Source organism: Notamacropus eugenii, chromosome 1, assembly GCF_028372415.1.
Source record: "Notamacropus eugenii isolate mMacEug1 chromosome 1, mMacEug1.pri_v2, whole genome shotgun sequence".
Taxonomy (NCBI): Eukaryota; Metazoa; Chordata; class Mammalia; order Diprotodontia; family Macropodidae; genus Notamacropus; species Notamacropus eugenii.
This window is the reverse complement of record NC_092872.1, coordinates 629,019,716-629,044,560: the sequence shown is the minus strand read 5'-3', so window position 1 is coordinate 629,044,560 and position 24,845 is coordinate 629,019,716. Positions and strand designations below refer to the sequence as shown.

The window sequence follows — 24,845 nt, the reverse complement described above, 5'->3', positions numbered from 1 at the left end:
TTTCGGTGCCAGGTATTGAGTATACAGAGACAAAAAGAAAACAATTTTCATTCTCAGGGGGCTTACATTTTTTTCTGTTGAGGGAAACACATGAATGTATGTTTTATACAAAGGTGAATTCTCTACAAAGTAAATCCATGCTTGGTTACCTTCCTTAATGACCTCTGAAGTATATTCAATTCCTTGAGATCCTAATTCTGTGATTCAGAATTAGAATAACAGGGACTATTATCATTGAAAGGATGAGGTAAATTTAAAAAAAAAAAACAGCAGAGAAAGAATTAGTAGCACTTCAAACTGATTAGCCTCCATTAAAAAAAATCAAATTCAAGGAAACCTAGAACATCCCAAGGCAGTCCTTTTCGCATCTGGACATCTTTAATCACAATTCAGTGAGTTTTAACTTTACATTGAGCCAAAATCTTCCTGATTGCAATTTCTATCCTCTGTTCCTAATATTGCTTTCTAGGGCCAAATAGGAAAAGGTTTCATTCCTTTTCCACAAGATAATCCTTAAGATAATTGAAGTTAGCTATCAATTCCCCCTAAGTCTCCCATTCTTCAGCTTCCACATCTCCATTTCCTTCTATCAATCATTGGTCTCCAGTCTTCTCATCATCCTGGCCTTGCTCCTCTGGACACCAACCAGATTGTCAATGCTTTACTTAAAATGTGGTTCCCAGAACTGGAATACCTCAGTACCTTAGACATGGTCTGATCAGGGCAAGTTTATCAGAAATATATCCTTTCCTTTGGCCGCTGTGCCCTTTTAAATGGCACCTAGGATGGTATTTAATATTCATTTCATTACTCATGTTCTCAGATCTATTTGGATCTTGACTGTGTAATTCTTCATAAATCTACAATTTGGCAAGCATGACTTCATGGCTTTATCCATGAAAAATGCTGAACAGCCAAGAGCCAATGATAGATCCTTGGCACACTTCATTAGAAACTTCCTTTCAAGTTTATTAATATTTATTAATAATAACATATTAATAATTACTTTGGGGCCTAGTAATTCAGTCATTTCCAAATGTACCTAACAGTACTGTCCTTTAACCCACATCTCTCCATCCTGGTTATAAGAACATGGGAAACTTCCTCAAATACTTTTCTAAAAACCTAGATGCTAAAGAAATGAACTTGGTCTAGCATGATCCATCCTTGAACACATGCTTCCTTTTCTAAACGTTCATTATTAAATATTCATGCTTTTCTTGATTCATTCTGAATTTTGCCAGAAATCAAGGCCAATCTTACTACCCTATATTTTGGTACTCTGTGGGCTTCTGGTTTTTAAAAATTTGGTTCAAAAAATTTTGTCCTTCTGGAAATCCCATGGCACCTCTTCCTTTTCCATGATTTTTTTGAAGTTTATTCACAGCAGCTGAGCAATCACAGTTGCCAGTTTTCATTTTAGAGGTCTTTATTATGTCTCTCCTAAGATGACCCAAACAGCATTCTAGCCTGTTCCTTTGACTCTCCTTTCTTGCTGTTCTGATAATGAGGTGGTCTCATTAACTTCTTTACTCATTTACTTCTTTCCTTCACCTGCCCTAATCAGGAGAAGGGGAAAGGGTTAGATGAGACACGGGATTGAACTGGAGAAACTAGACTGAATTGGTAATAATGAAACCATTCAATTTCATTCTATATTAGGCATTAGACATCAGCAATTTATATTACGTATGCCAAATGGCTAACACTTACCTCTCAGGATTGTTGTGAGGATCAAATAAGACAATTGTAGAACCTGGCACGTGATACTATATATAATTGGTAGTAGTAGTAGTAATAGTAGTACTTACTATTATCATCATTTGGGGCACATGTAGTACCATGAGGACTTTAGGGAAAATGGCAGAGAAGTTAAAATATCTTTGATTTCCACAATCTATCTGTACTCACTTGCCCCTCAGTACCTGCAGGCACTTAGTTTCCTACCCCAGTCACCTGCTCCACTGACCATAATCACTTTCTGTACCAAATCTAATCAAAGGACCTTGAGTTGTAAGGATCCTTAGAGTCTTAAGATTCTGATTTTACAGATGATGAAACTGAAGTCAGGATGACCAGTTGACTCCGTTATGTATTAACAGGCAGAGTAAAATTTCATTCCAGTCCTTCTGATTCCAAATACTGTGCTATTTTCATTCCACCACAGCTGCCTCCAAAAGTCCTATTCCCCAAATAATACTCATATCATTTAGGAGTGACTCTGAGCCAAAATACAGAAATTGGACTGGGACAAATATTAGTCTAGGCTGGAAAGACTTGACTGAATTTTGGACTTCCATGATTTTCTAAGTTAGACAGTGCAGCATTGAGGATGGAGTCTTGGGATCAGGAAACCTGAGTTAAAGTTCTGGCTTTAATGTACAGTAGTTTTATGGCTGAACAACTTGCTTAACTTCAGAATACCTGTAGATAACTAAGAGTTGTAGGTGAATTGCTGAATAGAACTGGAGGAAACCATACAACCATTGTAGACTAAAGTAGTTATAGACATCCGGCTTCACCTGTGCACTTGTGGCGTTATGGCAGTCCTTTCATTCCACCATAGTTTATATCCTATCTTACTCTCCACCAAAGCGTTTCCAAACTTCTTATCTCAAACCTCATATCCATCTCTCTCACCTTCTCACAGCCAAGGGCCTTAAGTCAGTTTTACTAAGAAAAAGAATAAGGCCATTTGGCATGAGTCAGTTAGTCAGTAAACATTTATTAAGCACCTTCTATATGCCAGGCCCTGTGCTAAGTGCTGGGAATGCAAATACAAATTAAAAACAGACAATCTCTACATTCAAGAAGCTCACAATGCGACGAGTGTCCTTTTCTCAAGTTCTCTTTATCTTTATAGCGTGTACTCTCTCCCAGCCCCAATGTGCACTTACAGGTTTGGTTCCCAGAACTTGTTGACTACCTATTCACTCAGATTCTAAGCATAGTCCTGAGTGGTTGAAGGGTATATTTTTAATGCCATAGCTCACAAGTCTCCCCCAGGATGCTTCCCACCTTGATGATCAACTAATATCACTTAGACTTAATTAACTTTTAGAGAGGGGTATTTACTAAGGCAGTATACTGAGGTGCAAAGCGTTGTCCCCAAAGTGTATGACATACTAACCAACTATTATATATGAAGTCCAGGGAAAAGGTTGAGCTTACAGAATATACCTGAAAAAAGCAGTAACTCAGCCACCAGTAGAATTTTCATTGGAATCATTGATCTTCCTTGACTCTCAATGCAGACATTGCTATCAGTCATGCTAAGAATTCTGTTCTAGAGCTAATTAGAAGTTAGGAAGATCAAAATTCTCTATATCTTCAAAAGCTCACAAGACAAAGTTTTTCTCACCTCTTCCCCCTCAAACAATTCCTACTTGGGAGCAGCTTTCTCTCCTCACTACTATTAGATGTGCAAACCCTCCAGCTAACCTGATGGTTTTATTCAGCGCCCATAGTCTCATCCACTTAGAACAGAATTCCTGTTACACCTGTATCACCAAGGAAGGTACCCAGGCCTTGTTCAACTTAGTGGACAATAGGGATTTTTTTTCTTCGCTCAGAACATAGCATCTCATCACTTGTTTTAGGTAAGGTAGGATGATTTGATTTGCTGTCACCCTCTATCTTTACATCTCAAAACCCTGTGACATCATTCCTTTCTCTCTTCTTTTCCCCTAGTTTCTGATAGTGAGGTGGCCCTTCTTGCCAAGACTGGCTCCTGTATATGTGCCTTTGATCCCATCCCTGTCCCATTTTCTCCAGTAAATTGCAATCCCCACTCTTTCATTCTCTAAATATCAACTTGCCTTCATACATGCTTGAATTTCCCCTGTCCATAACAAGCTTCACTAGACCTTGCCATTCCCTCAAACAATCATCTCATATTTCTCTTCCCTTTCTTGGCCAAATTCCTAGAAAAATCTTATCTACTCAGTTGTCCCCACTTCTCTTATTCATTCCTCAATCCTTTGCAATCTGTCTTCTGACCTCATCACTCAAGTAATGTCTTAATTGACAAATCTGATAGCCTTTCCTTAGGCCTTCAGCTTCTTGACCTCTCTGCTGTATTTGATACTGTTGACCACCTTCTTCTGGATACTGTCTTCTCTCTGGGTTTTTGTAATGCAATAGTCTCCTGGTTCTCCTGCCAGTGTCTTTTGTTGGCTCGTTATCCATATCACACACTCCCAACTGTGTATTTCCCAATATTCTGTTCTGGTTCTTATCTTCTCTCTCGGCACTTTCTCAGTAACCTCATCAGCTCCTATGGGTTTAATGATCTTTGTGCAAATGACTCCTAGAACTAAACATCCAAACCCAATCTCTCTCTGTATTCCCAGTTCCATTTTCCAAAATGTTCCTTAGCTATTTCAGATTGGATATCCCACAGACATCTAAAATTCAAAATGTCCAGAACATAACTCACTGTCTTTTCCCAGCCCTCTTCCTAACTTCGTTATATTTGATCCAGGCACCACCATCTTTCTACTTATCCAGGTCGACGACTCTGGAGTCCACCTCAGCTCTTCATTTCCCCTCACCCTACATATCCAGTACTGAGTTTTCTAGGGTAGGTGATTCTAGGTTCGTGCGTCTTAGTTTTGTATATTGTCTTCTGATTTCTTAGATATTCCCTTTACTTCCTTGGGAAATGGCAATACGGATTAATTCACATTGGTTGATGTTTTCTTTATTGACCAGTATTTTTTCTTTGTCATTATAGTGCTGGAGTTAAACTATAAGGGATCTAAGAGGATTGAATTTTAGAATCTTCATCTTTGCCGTCCTGTTTCTGTTCTCTTCTAGATTGTTTTCTGTTTTATGTAAGCTTGTTTTTTTTTCTTGAAGGCTTTCTTTGAAGATTTCCCAGAATCCTCTGTTTCTGCTTGAGTTCTTTGGTTTTTTTTTTGAATTTTTCTGATATGTCAGTAATCCTGAAGTTACTGTGTCCTTAGTAGCCCTTTTTTTGTTTGCATTCATCTCCTTATTCATTTTCTATTGTGGTTAATTTTTATTTTCAGTATTTCTTTCTCTTCAGGGTTTCTTTTTTGTTTATTTGACTGTTGATTTTTTTTTTTTTGAGTCAGTGGCTCCCTGTAAGTGCTCAACTTATCTTTCATCATAACTAAAAAACCTTTATACACCTTTAGACTGACTACCGCTCTCCATCCCCTTACTAATTTAAGTTTCTGTTCACTTTTAATCATGTCCTACTCTTTTATTCCAAAGACACATCCACCTTGATTGAGAAAATAAAATAGGAGGTAAGTATCTGTAAACATCTGACCCTTTTCCCAAGCAGCATGAAATCATTTGTGGAGTTTAAAGTGTATAAGATATTTTGATTGCCTGATAGAAAGAAGTACTGTATTTTTCTTCTATCTCAATATTTAGCATACCGTAGAAGTACTTTTCCTTTTCTTTACTTATTTTAACATTTTTAGTTAACTAGTACCAAAATTTAGATTAAATAAAATTAATGAAAACGTAGAACATCTGTAGCTGGAGTAAGCAATTAAAAATGGAACAACTTGTAATATCTTTTAAAAAGCCTGCTCTTGATTAATGGCTTAACTGAGTAATTTCATAGTCAAGTCTGTTTAGTTCATATAAATTTAAAAGTACTGTGAACCATGAAATGTTTATCTTCTGAATTTAGAGAATCCTTGACTAAGAATGTATGCTAGCTTATGTGACCTGTGAAGATATCTATAACCTTCAGGCCTTCCACGAGCAGATTGTTATTGCAGTCAAAGCTCCCGAAGAAACCAAATTGAATGTTCCTCCTCCCAAAGAAGTAGGTATTCATTTATATTTGTTTATTTCTTTACTGTTAAAAATATTAGCATAAAAGAGAAATCTTAGCACAATCTCTAGTGTAAAGGGATTTCTGGCACTGTCATCTTTCATTTAAGCAATGTTTATAGAACACCGTAACTGAATGTCTACATCTGCCCACCAACTAAGCAAACTAAACTCATTTTTAAAGTACTGTAACATAAAAAATCTGAACCTAGGGGAGATGAATCATCAGTTCATTTTTTCAGGCTTTCTTTGAGTATTGATCATTATGCTGTTTTCTCATTTCCCCAGAAAGCATTCATTCCATAGGGTCATAACATGATGCAGCCAGGTTACGAATTGGTCTTTTCCTCTTGTTTGTTTTAAAATTTTCAAACTGAGTGAAAGAAAGGTATTCTTCTCTGATTCTCTATTATGAGGTAGAGGTGATCCTAGATTCTCAGATGACATATATACAAGCCCTGGAGGTCTTATCAAGCTTTCAGCTGTAGGTTCAGGGATGGGATGAAGTACACCTCTGTCATGTGAAAATCAACCTTACTAAATGTGGATTAATTCGTCACTGGAAGACTGGTCACAGGATGATTAACTCTCTAGCCACAGCAGTGGAGACTTTCTATTGATTCATAAAGGTAAGAAGAGAAAGTATAGCACACGAGTGAAATCATGAGTCTTTGAAGCACGTTAGAGAGGTGGCCTGTCCAGATGAATGACCCAAAGTGCCTTCATCACCTGAAGATTGTACCATTTCATTGTATTTTATTTTTTACTAGACCTCTGGTTTCCTTTTGTAAGGAACTTTCTCTGCCAAGTACAGATCAGCATCTTCTCACAATTTAGAGTCAGAGGTCAGCCTTGGGCACAGGGTGATTAAATCTTCTGCCTTTGTTCATACATCCAGTGTGTGTCTGAGGTGGCACTTGAGTCCTTCTCTTCCCAGGACTTGCTCCTTGCTACCTCTCATAGCATTTTATGATGTCATAAAATCCTACCTCTGATTTCTTTTAGCACTTTAAAGCACTTTCCTCCTTAAGAAAAGCATTTTATTTACAACTACCTTATGAAGTAGGTGATGTCATATTCATTTAATTTTAATTAAATGTTAATATAATTAATACATTAATTTGAATTAATTAAATTTAATTTTTGTTTTTGTTTTATCTTACCCAGTCTGGAAATATAGTGGCCACTCAAGGACTTGATCCCATTGCAGACTAACATGGAAGCTTTGACTTTTTCTTTTTGACCTGAGCTACGCTCAGGGGCCTGCCTTATTGGTACCAAATTTAGTCAGACACCCAATTAACTCTAGCCTTACTGTACCTCATAATTCCCAATTTCAAGCAATCTGTCAGCCTCAGGCTCCCTAAATAGCAGGCATTAACAGGCATTTGCCGACATGCCTGGCCATACTCATTATAATAATAGTATCACCTTATGTTTTAAGTAGTGCCTTTTGGTTTTCAAAGTAACAGTATTAGCAAATCAATTATCTTATGTAATAATTATCATAACTCATATTTATTTAGTACTTTCATGTTTGAAAAGCACTTTATTCACAGAGGAGATAAACAGGGCAGGTCTTATCCTCCCTATTTTAATAATAACATAGTTGCATAGTGTGTTGCCATTTCTAAAACAAGAATACTGTTATATTGTTTCATGTTATAATTATCAGCTTTCATAATTGTATAATACTTTATGGTTTGTGAATACTTCACAACTTCATGAAGGAGACAGGATTGTTGTTTTCAACTCCATTTTAATTTCTTATATTCATAAAATTTAGCTACACTTGTCAGTGCTAATGATAAAATGTATTTATTGTACATTTATGTATGTATGTTTGTATAGTGTATTTATCAGTTCTGCTGATCACCTGAAAGTTAGTCAGGGTAAGTTAACTTTTACATAGTTAGACTGACTCCAACTCCTTTCAACATGAATATCTATCCTTCTGTCTCATATGCCTTGACTGATATACTAACCTTGCTGTTTTTGTATATGAAAGAGCCATTTATTTTTCAACCTACATTCAATTTTTCTCATGAAATTGAATGTCTAATACAATGGAAAAAACTAAAATAAAAACACTTGTGAAGATTTCCTGCAAAGATCATTTGTCTTAGTGAATGAAATAAATATGGCTAATGGAAATCTCATCCATGCTTATATTTTATGTATCTTTTGATAGAACTCTATAACAGTCCATATTAGAAGCACGAAAGGACCCATTGATGTGTATTTGTGTGAAATGAAGCAAGATGATACAGCTGACAACTTGTATGAAGACATGGAACCTTAATTTTCTGAAAACACGTGTACAGTACTCATCAATAAAGGTAAATAGAAGAAATATTGGTGTGATTAGGAAGGAACAAGTAACTTTTCACACCATTTAGGTTCAAAATATTCCAAGGTTGTTGACTTTACATTTATTTATTTATTTGTTTTTAATTTTTATTTTTTAAATTTATTTATTTACATTTTCAATATTCATTTCCACCAAATTTTGAGTTCCAAATTTTCTCCCAATTTCTCCCTTCCCCCCACCCCTAAACACCAAGCATTCTAATTACCCCTCTCACCAATCTGCTTTTCCTTCTAACATCCCTCCCTTCCCTTATCCCCATCTTCTCTTTTGTCCTATAGGGCAAGATAAATTTCTATACCTCATTACCTGTATTTCATATTTCCTAGTTGTATGCAAGAACAGTACTCAACAGTTGTTCCAAAAACTTTGAGTTCCAACTTCTCTTCATCCCTCCCTCCCTACCCATTCCCTTTGGGAAGGCAAGCAATTCAATATAGGCCATATCTGTGTAGTTTTGCAAATGACTTCCATAATAGTCGTGTTGTGTAAGACTAACTATATTTCCCTCCATCCTATCCTGCCCCCCATTGCTTCTATTCTCTCTTTTGATCCTGTCTCTCCCCAAGAGTGTTGACTTCTAATTGCTCCCTCCTCCCACTGCCCTCCCTTCCATCATCCCCCTCCCACCCAGCTTATCCCCTTCTCCCCCACTTTCCTGTATTGTAAGATAGGTTTTCATACCAAAATGAGTGTACATTTTATTCCTCTTGAGTCAAATGTGATGAGAGTAAGCTTCATGTTTTCTCTCTCACCTCCCCCCTTTTTCCCTCCACTGAAAAGTCTTTTACTTGCCTCTTTTATGAGAGATAATTTGCCCCATTCCATTTCTCCCTTTCTCCTCCCATTGTATTCCTCTCTCACCGCTTAATTCCATTTTTTTAGATATGATCCCATCCTATTCAACTCACTCTGTGCTCTGTGTGTGTGTGTGTGTGCATGTGTGCATGTGTGTGTGTGTAATCCCACCCAGTACCCAGATACTGAATAGTTTCAAGAGTTACAAATATTTTCTTTCCATGTAGGAATGTAAACAGTTCAACTTTATTAAGTCCCTTATGACTTCTCTTTGCTGTTTACCTTTTCCTGCTTCTCTTCATTCTTGTGTTAGAAAGTCAAATTTTCTTTTCAGCTCTGGTCTTTTCATCAAGAATGCTTGAAAGTCCTCTGTTTCATTGAATGACCATTTTTTCCCCTGAAGTATTATACTCAGTTTTGCTGGGTAGGTGATTCTTGGTTTTAGTCCTAGTTCCTTTGACTTCTGGAATGTTGTATTCCATGCCCTTCAATCCCTTAATGTAGAAGCTGCTAGATCTTGTGTTATCCTGATTGTATTTCCACACTACTCAAATTCTTTCTTTCTAGCTGCTTGCAATATTTTCTCCTTGACCTGGGAACTCTGGAATTTGGCTACAATGTTCCTAGGAGTTTCTCTTTTTGGATCTCTTTCAGGAGGTGATCAGTGGATTCTTTCAATATTTATTTTGCCTTCTGGTTCTAGAATCTCAGGGCAGTTTTCCTTGATAATTTCATGAAAGATGATGTCTAGGCTCTTTTCTTGATCATGGCTTTCAGGTAGTCCCATAATTTTTAAATTGTCTCTCCTGGATCTATTTTCCAGGTCAGTTGTTTTTCCAATGAGATATTTCACATTATCTTCCATTTTTTCATTCTTTTGGTTTTGTTTTGTGATTTTTTGGTTTCTCATAAAGTCATTAGCCTCCAACTGTTCCATTCTAATTTTTAAAGAACTGTTTTCTTCAGTGAGTTTTTGATCCTCCTTTTCCATTTGGCTAATTCTGCTTTTTAAAGCCTTCTTCTCCTCACTGGCTTTTTGAACCTCTTTTGCCAATTGAGTTAGCCTATTTTTAAAGGTGTTATTTTCTTCAGCATTTTTTTGGGTATCCTTTAGCAAGTTGTTGACCCGCTTTTCATGCTTTTCTTGCATCTCTCTCATTTTTCTTCCCAATTTTTCCTCCACCTCTCTTACTTGATTTACAAAATCCTTTTTGAGCTCTTCCATGACCTGAGTCCATTGAATATTTATTTTGGATGTTTGGGATACAGAAGCCTTGACTTTTATGTCTTTCCCTGATGGTAAGCATTGTTCTTCCTCATCCAAAAGGATGGGAGAAGATATCCATTCACCAGGAAAGTAACCTTCTGTAGTCTTACTTTTTCCCCCTTTTTTTTGGGCATTTTCCCAACCAGTTACTTGACTTTTGGGTCCTTTGTCAAGAGTAGGGTATACTCTGGGGGTCTGTAAGATCTCAGTTCCTCCAAGGTGGTACAATCAAGTGTGTACACTGGTCTGAGAGCAAGCAGAAATTTTTGTGCCCAGAATCTGAGTAATAGAGTTTCCTCTTCACAACCACCTTGCCTCCAGTTCTGCCAAGACAGCATTGGGGGCTGAGATTCAGATAAGCTACGGGGCAGGGCCGCCATTCAGTGTGAGATAAAGATCAGCTGCTCAAATCCCTCAGGAGTATTAGATGGGGGCAGGGCCTGTACACAGGGCTGAGGTAAGAATCAGCTTCTCAGTGCCCCCAGGGGTTTTATGATCCAACAGTGGATGTGGGCTACTGTACGGCCTGCTGTGGAAGCTGCTGCCTCCTGCCTGATGTGGCTGCTGCCACAGCCTGAGGCTGGAGCTATAGGAAGGCCCTTCTCCCTTCTTAACCAGCTGAAAAAACCCTGTCACTGATCTTTGGTGCCTGTGGGTTGAGGGATCTGTGAACCACTGCTACTGCGACTGGGGATTCTGCCCTCGTGGCCTGGTCGCGTCCTCCTTCCAGAGCCGTGGCCAAGGCTGGGCTGGGCTTCGTGCTGCCTCTGGTGTGACAGACATTTCCCTTCGGCCTTCTAGGTCACCCTGGGCTGGAAATCTCCCCCACTCTGTTGATCTATGGCTTCTGCTGCTCTAGAATTTGTTGAGAGTCTTTCTTTACAGGTATTTTATGGGCTGTTGGGGTAGAGCTAGTATATGTGCATCTTTCTACTCTGCCATCTTGGCTCTACCCCCCTTGACTTTATAGTTATATAAATTTATATATTTAGAAACCTACATTTATATATTTATAACCTTACAAATAAAGAAGGAATGTTAACTTACATACACACACACACACACACACACACACACACACACACACACACACACACTTTTTGTTTTTATTGATTCCAGAGATAAAATGAATGAAAGCAACATTATATTCTGAAAAACATGGTATTGTGGAATGAATACAAGACAGAGAGATATTAATTCTACCACTAAATAACTGTCATCCCATCCACCTAGAAAGTATATTCAAGTAAATGTAAGGAGGGAGGAGGGTCATGAACTTGTCTTGGTGATCTTGCTCATAGGACACAAGGAGTTGAAGATAATTGGCTGAGATTCAGGGGGATGGATACTTGTTAGAGGAACCACATTCTCCCATAGTAATTTTAAATAGTCATTTTTAAGCCCATGTCAACCCTTTGTCTCTTTCTTGCTCTTTTGGACTTCTTTCTCATCTTCAGAAAACAGACCAGCTTTATAATAGAGGAGAGATATGTTCTTGAGGGTAATCTGAACCCATGTATGGTTCCCTTCCCCTAGAAACAGTTAATGGTGAATTGAGACAGAATCACATGGTGGTCTTTGTGTGCTTGCCCAATTGACCTGAGAAGGGACACCCTCTCCCACAAGTTCTTGGATATTTTCTGCCTTTCTATTACCTTTTTTTTTTTTTAGCATGTCAGGAACTGGAGAGCTAACTGATAGTGGATTTTCTCAACTCAAGACATGGTAATATCTGGTGTGGTGATAGACTTCCTGCAGAAGCACATGACCAAGATAGATATGTTCATATTCACTCTGAAAGAGTAGTTCATGAAGACTGTTTGTCGGCTCTAATTCCTGTGGGGAGAAGGGTAAATTTCTAATTCCCTGGGCACTGTGACCATGGTGTCTAGCCAGCTTTGGGAGTTGTTGCACAGATATCCCAAGTTCAAGAATTCCTAAGATCAGGAGTTTAGGAATTAGATCTTTTTAAGAAAAGGGGTGTGTGTTTTTGTTTACCTTGTTTCTGATATTTCATGCTTTTTAGAGAAAGAAGAGTATCTTTTGTATAATTCCTACATAGTCTCCTATTTGGAAGATAAAGTCACTGAATTACTCAGACAGTATAGGTCCACAAGAAGGAGACTGCTTGTTTAACATCCCCCAAATGAAGTCAATTAATATCTTCAGGACTCTTATTACACATGAGCTCCATCACAAGTGGGAACTCTTTACAAGTGGGAGCTCTCTTTCTGCATAAATTTAATAACCAGCAAACAAACATTCAGAATCACAATTGAGAATGATAGTCTAGCATAGTGACTTGGAGTGATAGTCTTGGAGTCAGGAAAACCTGTGTCTGACACATACTGGATGTTTGATTATTATTAACCTTTCAGTGCCCTCCAAGAATCCTCTGAGACAGGAGTCCTTAACCTTTGGTGTGTCATAGACCCCTTTGGCAAACTAGTAAGGCCTATAGACCTCTTCAGAAAATTTTTAAAGGCATAAAATTAAAAAGACAAACCAAAAATCTATCATTACAAAGAAAACCAGTTGTGATGAAATACAACTTTCAAAATATTTTATTTTAATATTTATTTAAATATTCAAACAGTCAAACAAGTTCATGAAACTCAGTTTATGAACTTCTAAGTATAGGAAGTTTCTTTACTGAAATTACTGGTACAGGCCTCCTTCTCCCAAACACACTTTCCATTTCTGGAATCATAATCAAACCAATATTACCATTGCTACTAGAAGAGCTGTGTCAATCTGCTTGCTCAGTTGCTTCACTTCCTGTAACTTTCCAAACCAGAGTACCACTCTCTGGCTTCCAGTTCCCTGTAAGTTTGGTCTCCTCCTTTTAGAATTTCCATGAGGATAGAAATCTTCACTTTGCATTTGTAACCATAACACTTAGCTTGGCATGTAGTAATGCTTAATAAATTTTTCATTCATCAGAATTTCTTTGCATTAATATATGTAGTTTCTCAGGCATAATAATATTTCTTTGGCCATTCCCCAATCATTACACATATGGATTGTTTCCAGCTTGTTGTTATTACCAGTAATGCTTCTGGGAAAGGCTTGGCATGGAAGAAAGAACACTCAGCTTTAGGAGTCATGAGACTGGGGTCCAGTATTTCCTCTTGCATTTACTAGCTGGGCAAGCTGGGGCAAATCACTTAACCTTCCTGGGTCTTAGTTTCTTTATCTGTAAAAACAGTAAGTGATATCTGGTACATCTCACAGGACTGTCAGGATTAAATCAGGTAATGTGACTTATGTACTTTGTAAATCATAGAGCAAAAAAATGACATTTATCATTATTATTATTAGGAAACTCCTTGTACAGGTGGGATTGTTTTTCATTTCAATAATATCTACAGTATGTAGAATTTTATCAGAAATAGTTATTGTCAAAATTTTTCTTTCCTAATCTCTTTCCTTTTTGCTCTGGACAAATAACAGTTTGCCACCTCCTCCATGAGGTCTTTCCTGATCCTCCAGCTGTTAGTGCCATCCCTGAAATTATGTTTTATTTATGTTGCGTATACTTTATATTTACTTGTGTGTGTTGTTTCCCCTATAGAAGAAGAGATTGATTTATTGTTCCAACGTTATCAATTTTTAGATAAGCAAATACATCTATTTTGTCTCTTATGATTTTTTATTTGTTAGAAAAATTTATTTTTAACCTCATAAGTTTTAAGAACTTTTTGGTATTAGCCATTTTTGCAAAGTGGTAAAATTTACCACAATCTGACAATTAAGAAACACTGATTTAACTCATCAGTGAAAACTTGAAATTGGAATTTGTTCTATATTCATTGTATGCACCAGTATAAACAAAAGTAAAGTATACTTTGTAGATTTCTAGATCTTGATTTCAGAGATTTTCTTTTTCTATTTCAGTTATAAACTGAATTGGGAATTTCCTTTTGGTTACTTTTTAGCTAACGCTCTCAAAATGTTCTGCCATGATGAATTTATAAAGCCATTATTAATATTTTTAAGGGAGCAGCTAAGTTGTACAGTGGATAGAGTGTTAGGCTTGAAGTCAGGAAGACCTAAATTCAAAGCCAACCTCAGACACATACTAACTTCATCACCCTGGGCAAGTCATTTAGCCTTGTTTGCCTCAGTGTCCTCATCTATAAAATGAGCTGGAGAAGGAAATGGTAAACCACTCCAGCATCTTTTGCCAAGAAGACCCCAGGTGCAATCAGAAAGAGTCAGACATGACTGAACAACATTTTGAAAGTTCATCATTGATTGTATTCAATTGTAAAACTTAAATAGCATCGTGCCAGGCCTAGAGGCCTGAGGGCTACCCGAGTCTTACCTTACCTGTCCCAGGTCTTCGGTTGGCCAAACCAGATAAACGTATGAGAGAAGAGACTTTCCGGAGTCGAACAAGGATTAGGCTTTATTCAGGGTCCTGGTTACATGTGCAGGGGGAGCTCTTCCTTAGGAGGGAGAGAGAAATCTCCCAAGGAGGCAAAGATCTTACAGTAAGAGACTGGAAGCAGAAGTGTAAGTGGGGAGAGAGGGGGAGGGGAGAGAGGAGAGAGGAAAAACGGAGCCTTCTGTCCTGTCAGGGCCCCTCCGCGCTAAGAGCGCCTTCAGGCTTTCCTGACCCTAATTAAGCTCTCTGGCTGTGTAGTTTGCACCTGAATACCATTCCTGTTAGATTACAATAGGTGTGCCCAGATCCGGGACAGTCTCAAGGGCGGGGATGCTCCTCCCGTCACGTTTCTCACGGGAAGAGGCGGAAATCCACGAGATAGCTCAGTCTCACTCCTCGATTCCCTGGTGTTTCATGGGGGGCCTCATGAGAACTGTAAGATTTAGAAGTTCCCACCTTTACCCGCCCGAGACTGTCCACGTGGAATTGAGCTTCCATCCCCAACAGCATCGCTAAAGGGTTCTTGCTGTCTGGCCCCCAAAATTTAGTTTTTTTAATAAAGGATCTCCAAATAATTTGCATTTTTCAGAAATGAAACTTCTTCCCCCTTTGTCCTTCCTTCTCATCACCTTCTGCTCTTCATTTAGAAAAATAATCCATTTTGCTCTTCAGTGATTGTTGTGCTCCTTGTTTTCCAGAAGGAAATCTTCTGTAGCTGTTGGAGTCAAGCAGGAAAGCACTTGAACAGTCTGGAACAGGTAAACTCCAGGAACATTTGAATGGATTCACTTGGCCAGGTTGTTTGAACACAAGAGATGGTTAAATTCGCATTTCCAGTTTCAAATTCAGAGCAGTAATTTGCTCATTGTGGATTCCTTTGCCTAGCTGATATCAATGTTAAGGCCAAGATATATCTTAAGTGTTTTGTATGCACCATCATAAACCTATTGATTTTTTTCTTGTGGAAAATAGTTCAGTTTGTAGATATTTGTGAAAATCCAATTTAGCAGTGAAGCAGTTTAGTAATTTAGCAGCATTTTTCCTACCAAAATAAATTAATAAAAACAATATCTTTCAGAAAATAGATTTGTAATTACCTCTAAAGCATAAGCATAAATCTGAAGTTCAAGAAATTGGTTTTTGTGAACTTCTTTTACTGGAGTCTTTACTGTGAAGAATATGTAAAACACCCTAGTGGAAATGATGCCTTACATAATTGATTTATTTGTATGCAGCTGTTTAAATAAGGGTATGTACAAGAAGAGTGATAGCAGGTACCTCTGTATGTATTTGTATAATGTTTAAATAACATAAAATGTGAAATATTCACAAAATTTTTGTTTTGTACAGCAAAAAAATAAAATGTAAATATGAAAAATGATTTCTATGTTGCATTCAATTTCCAAAGCATTTCAAATTTGTTAATACTGTACTTAACATATTTTAATGTATGAATGAAAAACCATTTATTAAACATTTAGTATATGTTAAACACGGAGCTTACAGTACAAAAGTGAAGATAGTCTTTGCACTTGAGGAGCTTATAATTCTAGTAAGCTAATGCACAAGGGGAAGTAGTGGCCAGGGAGGGGTGATTTGACTTTAAAGTTACTGGGATCATAAGTAAAACCATTGGGAAGTGGATTGACACATTCTTGATAGTGGGCAATGACAGTATTGATTTGATTATGGTTCTAGAACTGGAAAGGGGGAAAGAAGGTGAATGGTATGGTAGTAGACAGTACATGTAGCAAAGTGGCTGAGGAGAAGATGGTCAAGACGTATAATGAAACATGGCTGGAGCCCTCTGAGATATCATTCACTCAAAAAACACTTATTAAGTGCTGTCTGTGTGCCAGGAGGTATTCTCGGTGCTGGGGATATAAATACAAAGAATGAAACAATTCCTGCTTTCAAGAATATCTGAGATAACAGGATGCCAGAGTAAGAATTCTATTGGTGAAACAGTTAAGTCCTTCAGGCCATAGTCTCTGCTCCAAGTGACAAGTTGAGTAAGTCCTCTTAGATTTAGAGAGCTAAATGAAGCCCTCACCAGTCAGGACTGCAGGGGCATCAGGGCAGAATTTCCTTCTCCAAGGCATGGTATACCTTAAAGTGCTCTCTCTTTCTCTCTCTCTATCTCTGTCGCTCTATCTGTCTATCTCTCTGTCAGTCTCTGTTCCTCTCTGTCTCTGTGTCTCTCTTTGTTGGGCAAGTATTAAAAATAGTGAAATGAGAACTTCAGGGTTAACAGCCAAATTGAATCATAGCGCCAAGACTAGAGTTCAGGATGAAGTAGGAGATTGCACAATCAGATGGGGAACTGGACAGGTTTTGAGTGTCTTATATACAAGGAATAAAATTAACACGGCTGGAAATGGACTTTGTCCCATTAGTTCTTTACCATAAATGAACTCAGCTTTTTTGTAATAGCATTTTTTCTCTACCTCGAATCCTGGGCTTTGATATGATGGACTACTGCAAAAACCATGTATGATGTAGTAATGATGAAAGTAGTTAACATTTTATAGCCCTTAAGACTTTACAGCATGTTTTCCTAACAAGTATTTGGTATACAGTATTGTTATCCCCGTTTTACAGATGAGGAGACTGAAGCTCTTAAAAATCAGACATTAGTCAAATAGCTAATTTGGAACAGAATTTGAACTCAGGTCTCCTAATTCTAAATGCAAGGTTTTGTTCTACTCTGACATGTCGTGTTTTATCCCTAAAAATGATTAATTTGTATCCATTTTGTTACACAGTCTGGTTCCATCTGCAGTATCTTGTTAGTGATATTTTTGATTTGTGTCCCTTATGATCACTGGTGCTATTGTATAGTGTTTTTTTTCTTATAGTTTATAGTAAAAATATTAAACTGAAATGTTACTAAGATTTGAAAGTAAAATGATTTCTATCAATTTATAATATTTTTTTTTTAAAAATTAACTTTGAACCTGCCCTACAAAAACATTTATACCAATTCTTTCCTGGGGGTAAAAAATTAGAAATTAAGGAGATGCCCATCAGTTGGGAATGGCTGAACAAATTGTGGGATGTGATTATGATGGAATACTATTGTACTTTAAGAAATGATGAGCAGGATGCTCTCAGAAAAACCTGAAAATGGGCTGATGCAAAATAAAATGTACTGTGTACAAAGCAATATTGTAAGATGATCGGCTATGAATGACTTACCAGCAATACAACAATCCAAGACAACTCTGAAGGACCTGTGATGAAAAATGCTATCCATTCCCAGACTGAAACATATTTTTTACTGTATCTTTCTTGAGTATTTTTGTCTGTTTTCTTTCACACCATTTCTATTATGGATATGTTTTGTATGACTACACATGTATAACCTATACTAAATTGTTTGCCTTCTGGATGCGGGGGGGTGTTTGGGAAGGGAAGAAGGGAGAGAATTTGAAGCTCAAAAGTTTTAAAAACAAATGTTAAAATTTGTTTTTACATGTAACTGGGAAAAATAAAATATTAAATAAAAATGAAAAAGGAAAAATAAGATATTAACTTTTGCAAAGGTCAGAATGAAAGGAGAACTTAGTCAAAATAAGGTAGAGCATGTAATCTGGAATTTATTCTTGGCTTCTAACTTTAAAATTTGAATTAAAGAGATCCAATTGCAATTTAACATACATTATTAATCATCTACTATGAACAAAGCTGGGGGTAGGGAAAATAAAATGCCAAATGGGACACAAAAGCCTCCTTTGATTAAACTTGACAGAATGGAAGTGATTGAAGTTTCTTAAAAGGTCATGCTGGTGAAGTGCTAACTTTAATGAGTTCTGCCAGTTCAACAAATGTTAGGTGTGAGGAAGTGGATTGCAGAAAACCAACCAAACAAAAATGTAAGTCCTGTTGTTGGGATACTTACATTTTAATGTGGGTCATATAACATTGTATGCAAGTAAATTATAACAATTTGAGGATGGAGAGAACACGCAAACACTATACACACACACACACACACACACACACACACACACACACACACACACACACACACACACACACCACCCCCCAATTGGGAGAGATCAAGGAAGGGAGAGGTGTGATGGAAACTGAGCTTTGAAGCAAGAAAGACTGAGAGGCAAATTGAAGAAGAAGCATGTTGCAAATGTAGCCCCCTGTGGGAGTCTTTCCATTCACACAGGAGTCAGGTCCCCAGAGCAGCTCATGGCTGCCTACATCTCCCTCCTCAGGGCTCTTCAGAATTCAAAACTCACTCAGTAAAAGGACAGATATGCCCAGTTAAAAACTAAAGAAAAAGAGATTAGTAAAGCCAAAACAAGAATGAGGCTCAAAAAAAAAAAAAAGTGGATTGGGCACTTCGAATTGATTGCTTGAAGTTTCTAGGACCCCAGGAAAACTTTATTTTATGGATCTGCCGTTCTTAAGGATCTCACAATAAAACAATCAGTCTAGGTCTGCTGAAAAGTAAATGAACATTTTTTAGTGAGGTACCAACATTTTAAGGATGCAAAATCCATACTTGTCATATCAGCTACAATATCAATACGTGTAAAGGATTAAACATTTAACTACATAAAACTCATCGTAAAAGGAATGGGTTTAACAGTAAAGGAAACACTAGAAAAACTAATTATGTAATTGTAACAATTTTTTAAAAATTTTTTTCTAGTAGATCTCAAAACTAGGTAATCCATTAACAGGAGAATATTTTCTTTGGCTGTCCCCCATGCCTAGAATGCTCTCTCTCTCTCTCTCTCTCTCTCTCTCTCCCTCCCTCCCTCCCTCCCTCCCTCCCTCCCTCCCTCCCTCCCTCTCTCTCTCTCTCTCTCTCTCTCTCTCTCTCTCTCTCTCTCCTAGCTTCCCTGGCTTTCTTCAAGTCCCAGCTAAAATTCCATCTTCTACAAGAACCCTATCCAAACCCTTCTTAATTATAGTACCTTCCCTCTGTAATTTACTGAGAGTTTAGCAAACTCTTGATAAAATATCTCATACTAGTCTTAAGAGAAGATGGAGAAATGCAAACTAGACAGTAATGCAAATAGATGTATTCAGAAGTGGTTGAATGAATGACTAAAATAAATATTAATGATTCAATGTGTACTCAGCAGAGGTTTCCAGGGTAGTGACCTGTATTTGGTTTAGTGCTGTTTAACATTGATATCAGTGACTTGGGTAAAGGAATAGTTGTCATGCTCTTCAAAGCTGGGAAGGAGAGTTATTCTGCATAACAGAATCAGAATCCAAAAAGATCTTGACTGACTATAGAACATCAGGTTTAATTTTAGAAGAAATCTATTAGGGATAAATGTAAAGTCTTACATTTTGAGCTCCAAAAACAACTTCACAAGTACAGGATAAGGGGGACATAGTTAGATAGTATTTTGTCTGAAAATGATCTAGGGATTTTGGTGGACTGCAAGCTTAGTAATGAATCAACAGTGTGATGTAGCAACTGAAAAAAGATAATATGACATTGCACTACATTGAGATAGGCATAGCTTCCAGGAATAGGGAGATGATAGCCTTAATGTGCTCTGATGTTTGCAGACTACATCTGGAGTGTCTTATTTACTTTGGGACACCATAGTTTAATAAGGATATAGATAAATTGGAAAATGTCTAAATACAAGCAACCAAGATGATCCTTAAGTTCATGAGGTATAGATATCAGTTAAATGAACTGTTCGCTACAGGGAAAGCCTGGAAAATAGAAGACAGGAGAAAATAGTTGTCTTGAAGTATTTGAAAGGTGATCATGTAGAAAAAGCATTAGAGTTGGGTTGGGTTTTTTGGGGGGGGCCCTTAGAAGCACTAAAGAGCCTCTGTCTTTGAATAGGAAACTAACATGGTCAGACCTACACCTTAGAAAGATCATTTTGGCATCTGGATGAAGAATTGATTGACAATCTGAGGAGAGACTTGCAGCAAACAGACCAACAGGAGGCTATAATACTAGTCAAAGTTAGAGGTCATAAGGGTGGTGTCTCTGTGAGAAAAGAGAGATGTTATGGAGATAATAGTATTAGGTGACAAGGTAGAATAAGCCCTGAGAGGTATAGGGAGCTAAGTGGCACAGTGGACAGTGCACTGGGGCTTGGGATCAGGAAAAGTCATCTTTATGAGTTCAAATCCTGCCTTAGACCTGTCTGTATACCTGTGTGACTCTGTCTGGACAAGTCATTTAATCTTATTTGCCTCAGTTCCTCATTTGTAAAATGAATTGGAGAAGGAAATAGCAAACCACTCCAGTTAAGGAAGACAAGGAAAAAAGGTTATAAATCTGTGTAACTGGGACTGCACTTAATTAGGTAAGTTTGAGGAGGGGCAGGTTTTTTGGAGGGGTTAAATTCTGTTTTGGACATATTGGGTTTAGGTTGTTAACTAGACATCCAGGAGGGGGATGTTCGATAGGTTACTGGCAACACGAGACTGATGTAATAGTGAGAGATTAGGTATGGCTGTGTAGATTTGGAAGTCATCTTTGTAGAGACAATAGTTGAATCCATGGAAATGGAGTGCCCATGGAATACCATGCTTAGAGAAGGGAAAATAGATGAAGATTCAGCAAAAAAGATTCTTAAGGAGGAGTCAAAAATGTAGGAGGAGAAATAAAAGAGAACAGTGTCATAAAAGCCAGGATAGTTGTATCCACCTCAGTGGGTGATTAAGGTAATAAACAGTACTAATTGTGGTGTAATGTTGTCAGTTTATAATAAATGGGAGAAAGGTATGTGACTTTTTTGGTGGTGTTGGGACATGCAATAAGTAAGGGAAGAAAATGCATTGATCCTGGCAATTACCATGCTTTCTTTCTAGTGTAGCTCATTAGATGAGATGTAGCTCATTAGAGTTGAGGAAGTTGGTAAACTAGGGGGCCAGGGTGTTTAATGGGATATTAATGTGAATTCACTGAGTATGAGAGCAGGGGTTAGTTGGAGAAAACTATGATACAAGTATTGAGAAGAGGGGATATGAGGGCTAATAGACATGAACAACAAGTGTTGGGACTGGTGGGACAGACAGAAGAGATGAACCTTAAAGGACAAACTGATGAATGAAAGTAGGAGAAAGTTTGAGAACAGCAGTAGGAAGCAAGGAGTATGCTAACCTCCTCCTCTGCTGAAGCAAGGGGATGGAGGGAGCATGAAGGACTGGAGAGGGTGGGTAGGTAGGAGGTGTTATCAGAAGAAAGTCAAATTTCTGTGAGCAAAAGAGATAGAAGGAAATTAAAGGGAAGAAATCTAGGATAAAGTGGAGTTAGTGATAGAAGAGTGGTTCCAGAGGCACAGTAGATGAGGAAAGAAGCAGATAAGGACAAGGGAAAGGTAAGGTTGAAAGGGATTTTTCACTTTGATGGTTAGAGACAGAATCACAGAGATCAGAAGAGCTGGAAGGGAAAATTTTTTAGCCATGGGGCAAAAGAATGATCAGTTGAGTGAATATTTGCTTGATGGTAATGGCAATTAGAGAAGGGGGTATAAAGAAAAAAATCACAAATACTGGATCACATGCAACCAGGGAAGCTAAACTAGGAAAGCTTTGAATAGAGGAGGCCCAATGAAAGACTTTACTAGTAAAGGGCCAGTCTAGAGATAAGTCGTTTGCTAAGGAGGATGGCAAGTCTTTGACCATAGGTAATCATTAAACAGATAAAATAAAGTCCCTGCCTTCTTAGAGTTTACATTCAACTGAAGTTAGGAAGGGAGGGCTGGTGGAGTGAGGTTAGATATCTACCCAAGTAACTACACTATAAAATGAAAGAGAACCAGGCTCAAATCTAGAAAGATCTTAGTTTATGTCCTGCCACTGACATAAACTTTTCAGTGGAGAAGTTGATTGGTTTTGCCTAATCTTGTCTTCTCTTTTTTTAATTCTTTGTTCTAATGAATGGCTGGCTCTTTAGGATGGGAGGAGGTGGGATAGAATGAGAAAGTCTATATGAGGTTAAAAACAAGTTAGCAATAAAAATATGTTTTAAAATAAAATTGAGGTGCGAGCCTGGGAGCAGCAACCTCACATCTCACTCAACTTTCGCAGCCTGACCAGCTATCCCCCAAGATACCCTCCAAAATGGCATCAGCTGTCAAGGATCAGCTTATCTTGAATGTCCTAAAGGAAGACCAGGTTCCCCAGAACAAGATCACTGTTGTTGGGGTTAGTGCAGCTGGCATGACATGTGCCATTAGTATCTTAACAAAGAAATTGACTGATGAACTTGCCCTAGTTGATGTAATAGAAGACAAACTAAAGGGAGAGATGATGGATCTCAAACATGGCAGCCTTTTCCTCAAAACGCCAAAGATTGTTTCTGGCAAAGACTACAATGTGACTGCAAACTCAAAACTGGTCATTGTTATGGTTGGGGCATATCAACAGGAGAGAGAAAGTCATCTTAATTTGGTCCAGCATAATATGAATATCTTAAATTCATCATTCCCAATATTGTTAAATACAGCCCTAATTAGCTTATTGTTTCCAATCCAGTGGAATAGTGGACATATGTGGCCTGGAAGCTAAGTGGCTTTTCTAAAAACCGTGTCATTGGAAGTGGTTGCAATCTGGATTTTGCCCGATTTTGTTACCTAATGGGAGAGAGACTTGGTGTCCATTCTTCAAGTTGTCATGGATGGGTCCTTGGGGAACATGGAGACTTCAGTGTTCTTGTATGGAGAGGTGTGAATCTTGCCGGTGTGTCTCTAAAGAACCTTCATCGTTCTTTGGGAACTGACACTGATGCAGAGAATTGGAAAGATGTTCATAAATAGGTGGTTGAAAGTACTTATGAGGTAATCAAACTGAAGGGCTACACTTCCTGGGCCACTGGCTTATCTGTGGCAGATCTGGCAGAAAGCATTATGAAGAATCTTAGGAGAGTGCATCCAATTTCCACCATGATTAAGGGCCTATATGGCATTAATGAGGATGTCTTTCTTAGTGTCCCATGTGTCTTGGGGCAGAATGGCATTTCAGATGTGGTGAAGGTCAATCTGAATCTGGAGGAGGAGAGCCGCTTAAAGAAGGATGCAGATACTCTGGGGAATCCAGAAAGAGCTGCAATTTTAAAACCTTTGAATGTGCTGCCATAGAGAGAACATGACAGGGGTTGAGAGGTTATGTATGATCTGCTTTTCAAATAGACCAAATCCTTCCTCTGATTAGTGACTAAATATGATGCTGGATATGACTTGCATAGTCTCAGTGGTTGGTGTCAAGCAGAGCCAGTGCCCCACAGGTATATAAACTACCTGCTTTGTATATAGGTGCTACAGGTTCCCTTAGGTCCAAAAGATAACACTCCTGGATACAAAACACCATACAGCAGTAATTATTGATGCATTGATTACCTTTGTCCTCCCCTCCATTAGGGCACTACAGCATGGCCCCATGTATCACCTTTCTAGAGGATCCGATATTGTCTGCCTATATATATATATGTATGTATGTATGTATATATGTATATATATATCAATAGTTGTAAATTTCCATATTATATAAAAAGATCTGTATGTGTACAACAATGCAACCAATTCCTTAAGTGTCATACTAACCCAAAATACTGAATAAACAACAAATAACTGATAAAAAAAAGATTCAAATCAGAAATGAAGTTCCTCAGTCCCCCTTCTCTGTTCTTTAAGACTACTGAGCATCATCATTGTGTCTTCTTTTACTCCATTTACAGAAGGCTCATTAAGGTGAATCCTGCCTGTACCCTGGAGTTCACTGCCCCTCATCTTTTCTAGGACCTTGTTCCCCAAATCTTCCTTTTTATATATACTCCTTCAGACTCAGTCTCTGTCTCTCTCTTCTATCTCTCTGTGTCTCTTTTTGGGGTCTCTTTCTGCCTCCATCTCAGCACAGATTCCTTCCTATCTCCCTAAAAGCCTGTTCAGATTTCCTTAATCCTAAAGAAGCATTTCCTTGACCCTTCTGGTGCCTCCAGCTACTCTTGCATCTTTCTGCTCTTTGCCAAACTTACCAAGCGCTTTGTGGATAAATGCAAAGCTTTGGAAGGTGACCGAGGGTTGAGATTTTTCTTTTTTTAAAGGCTGGTCCTATTTTATAGAAGATCTACACTTAATATCTCTACCTAATGTTCTGATACCTCACTCTCTCTTAAACCTCTTCTAGTCAAGCTTCCTTCCCTCTCCTTTCTCTGACACAGCCCGAAATCAGTAAACCTCATTGTTAAAATTACGGATCTT

At 38.0% G+C, this 24,845-nt stretch overlaps 1 protein-coding gene and 1 pseudogene across 1 annotated transcript in view; both read left to right on the top strand.

The window, feature by feature from the left end:
- Positions 1–16,021, top strand: part of LOC140520859 (transcription factor E2F6-like) — a 37,161-nt gene extending 21,140 nt beyond the window's left edge. Inside the window, exons 5-7 of the mRNA XM_072635229.1 lie at positions 5,695–5,809; positions 8,009–8,156; positions 15,339–16,021. Of these exons, the coding sequence (XP_072491330.1) occupies positions 5,695–5,809; positions 8,009–8,119 (226 nt within the window). The 3' untranslated portion in view covers positions 8,120–8,156; positions 15,339–16,021. The remainder of the gene's footprint in view (positions 1–5,694; positions 5,810–8,008; positions 8,157–15,338) is intronic.
- A 6,569-nt stretch (positions 16,022–22,590) lies between these two features.
- LOC140528024 (L-lactate dehydrogenase A chain pseudogene) lies at positions 22,591–23,703 on the top strand (annotated as a pseudogene).
- The last annotated feature ends 1,142 nt before the right edge of the window (positions 23,704–24,845 follow it).